Consider the following 3,095-nt stretch of genomic DNA (forward strand, 5'->3'; position numbering starts at 1 on the left):
AGAGTTTTGATTTCATGGATGCTTATGATAGTCGTAGTTTAAGATTCCTGGAAATTTTAACATTTGAGACATTATATTAATTGTATAACTACACAGGAAACAATGAAGAAAAACTGACTATGTTTGCCATTCATTCACTGGGTATACTCAAAGAGCCCATTATCAAAAGGACTCCAGAGAAACTAAAATGTGACTGCAAATTGTGTAATACTATTTTTGCTCTTGCAATAGTAAGATTTTAGTAACATCTGGGTATTAGGTTACTGGATTTTCATGATAATCCCCAAAACTAAAGTCTCCTATTACCCACAGCATATATGTGCAACTTACACCTGCATGCTCTTAATGTGATAATGCCTCATCTTCCTCTGACACCCCTGAAATATTGGAATCTGCAGGCTTCCCACCTAAACTCATGGCTCTTTTCTCTTTGAGTCTCATCTACAGCTATAACTTCACTATTCCTTAAATCCAATAGATCCTAAGTCTGTGTCTGTAGTTCCAGCCTGCTCATCCTCTCTGACCATACTTCCACCTTCCTTCTAGGTAATCCATATTCTAGGTATTAGCCTACACTCAGAGAAACTTGGGCTCAACCTTTTATCCTATAAGCTTATTTCTGTGTTCACCATCTGAATTCAAAGTATCACAAGCCATTTAGTAGGCTAGGAGGGAAACCCTATTTAGGCATTTAGGTATTACCCCAAATACTGCTATCTCCCTCAACCACTCTCTGAAACCATTCATAAATTCTTAAGTGTCTACTCTCAAGTTATTCATACATATCTGTCCTTTTATTTCTCGCCATAACAGATCTAATTCAACTCACTATTCCTCATGTGGGCTTTGGTCAAAGCTTTAAAAATTGATCTCCCTGCCTCGAATCACCACTATAGCCAAAATATCCTCTATGTTCCTCTTTCATTGGACAGATACTTGCTGATCACCTTCTATGTGTCAGGCTTTGAGCTGGGGAATAAATAAAGAGACCTGGAAAAATCAAAGGTCTCTCCTCAGTGAACATAAGCTCAAGTTCAGGAGATAAATCTGCAACCAAGCAAATAAACAAATAAGTAACTACCACACAGGCGGTGCCTGTGTAGGGAATAACTAGTAGAAGTCCATTAGAGGGGTCAGAGAATACCTCACTGAGGAGGTGCCACTTAGAATAAGACCTAAGGAAAAGAAGAAACCAGCCTCAAAGAGTCAAAGAGAAGAAGAACCTAGGAGAGTTCCATGGCAATAAAGAGATTTCAAGGGCTGGAAGGAAGGCCATGTTGACTAGGGCCTAGCTGATAATGGGGAGAGTGTATGAGATGAGGTGGGAGAGGTGAGTAGAGGTGAAATCACTCACAGCATTTTGGGCCACTATCAGAAGTCTGAATCTAATGCAAAGCCTAATTAGAAGTCAGGGAAGAGTTTTATGCAAAAAAGTAACACTGCCTGATTTATGTTTTATTTTTTAACTTGCCAGAATTATGTTTCCCAATCATGAGTGTCAATCTTCTGCTTTAAAAAAGCCCAGTGGCTCCTGATTAACAGGGTAACCACATGTTCTAGTTTGCTCAAGTAAACCCAGGGTTGCCCCTGTGTTCCCAGTGTAATTATTAATAGGCCCTTCCATTCACCCTCACAAGGGTTCTAGTAGAAACCATAAATTGTATGCTCAGCTTACTGATAAGTAATACAGTAAAATATTCCTTAGGTTGACATTCAAGGCCCTTCTGAATCCGCTCCCAACTTCCCTCTGTACCTTTTTCTCCATCACGCCCTTGCCTTACAAGTGTTTTGGTCACTCTGAAATGCAATTGTGGCAGTATTCTGAATGCAATTTGTATTCACCACTCCAGTGTCTTTGCTCACGCTCCTGTATCTTACCGGATGTTCTGTAACCATTTCACTGACAAGTGGACAGAACTTTAAGGGCCACAGGTAAGAAGCCTTCCAAGAAACTAGGCAGAAGGAATAACTTCCTCCTCTGTATTTTGTCAGTCTCTCTATTATAGTATGTATCACAACTAGGTTAATTATTTATAGGTCTGCTTTCTCTGCTAGAATGGTAGGTACTTAGTAGAAAAGACAGCACCTCCTTCTCTGTGTTTTGGGGTCCTCACCACCCACACAAGCCTGGCCAACAGCTGGTATTTCACTTTGGACTGCTAGATTAACTACTGAATATAAAAGCAAAATAAAATGTAATAGTAAAATAATACAGTTGAACAATGAGATTTTAAAAGACCTTATTGCCTTCACATCTATACTATTTTCACTCTCTAACTTCATTCCAAAGTCAAATGTAGGAAAGTGACAATAAAATTTTAATGAATGACCAGAAGTTAAAAAAAGTATAAGACTAGAAGATGTCGAGCTTTCATGGAAATTAAAAATTTTCATGTTTTGGGAATACATTTCTAAATAATTGTGCAGCTGAAATAAAAGTTTGACATACTACCAAAAGGCAATTGTATATACTCACCACTCTTTAAGGATCCTGAACAAAGCCTGCCCACAAGAAGTTTTTGACGTAATTGCATAACTTCAGCTTCCAAGACTTCAACTTTTGATCTCCATTTTGACTCCTCCTCAGACAGCAACATGGCAAGGTGCTCTGTGTATTCTCTGCTGCTTTTGTCTGCTGGTTTTGAGCGGATAATTGCCAAGGCCAGAGCCAGCTTTGAAGTTCTCAAATACCATTTTTGAACATCCATCCTGGCTTTTGTCCCTATCATTTAATAAGAAAAAAGTTATAGAAATTCTTTTTAACTTGTGCAGTGCATTTCATTTGCTTAAAATTCATTTTGCAGAGTAACACTAATTAACAAGTTTACAATAAGACTTGGCACCAAGTACAGAAAAAAAATTCAGGACTGAAAACAGTATGAGAAAGTTATGCAGAAGAAAAATACACACACATGCATATTAAATATATTCAGATTCAATAGTAGGTTTAGACTATTTGACAACTTCTTGGGGTGGAAAAAACACATACTAATTCATTTAGTTGTTTCTAACCAGAGAAACGTATCAGAATCTCTGAGGAAGCTTTTAAAATATATTCCCTTAAAATTCTGATTCAGCAAATCTTGAGTAGGACC

The 3,095-nt window shown here is 37.9% G+C and overlaps 1 protein-coding gene across 1 annotated transcript in view; it reads right to left on the reverse strand.

Annotated features, from left to right (window-relative positions):
- Positions 1–2,718, reverse strand: part of MEI4 (meiosis-specific 4 homolog (S. cerevisiae)) — a gene marked incomplete at its 3' end in the record, with an annotated part of 122,352 nt that extends 119,634 nt beyond the window's left edge. Inside the window, exon 1 of the mRNA XM_011995094.1 lies at positions 2,477–2,718. Within this exon, the coding sequence (XP_011850484.1) occupies positions 2,477–2,708 (232 nt within the window). The remainder of the gene's footprint in view (positions 1–2,476) is intronic.
- Between the last annotated feature and the right edge of the window lie 377 nt (positions 2,719–3,095).

Source organism: Mandrillus leucophaeus, unplaced genomic scaffold (assembly GCF_000951045.1).
Source record: "Mandrillus leucophaeus isolate KB7577 unplaced genomic scaffold, Mleu.le_1.0 Scaffold1120, whole genome shotgun sequence".
NCBI classification, from domain to species: domain Eukaryota; kingdom Metazoa; phylum Chordata; class Mammalia; order Primates; family Cercopithecidae; genus Mandrillus; species Mandrillus leucophaeus.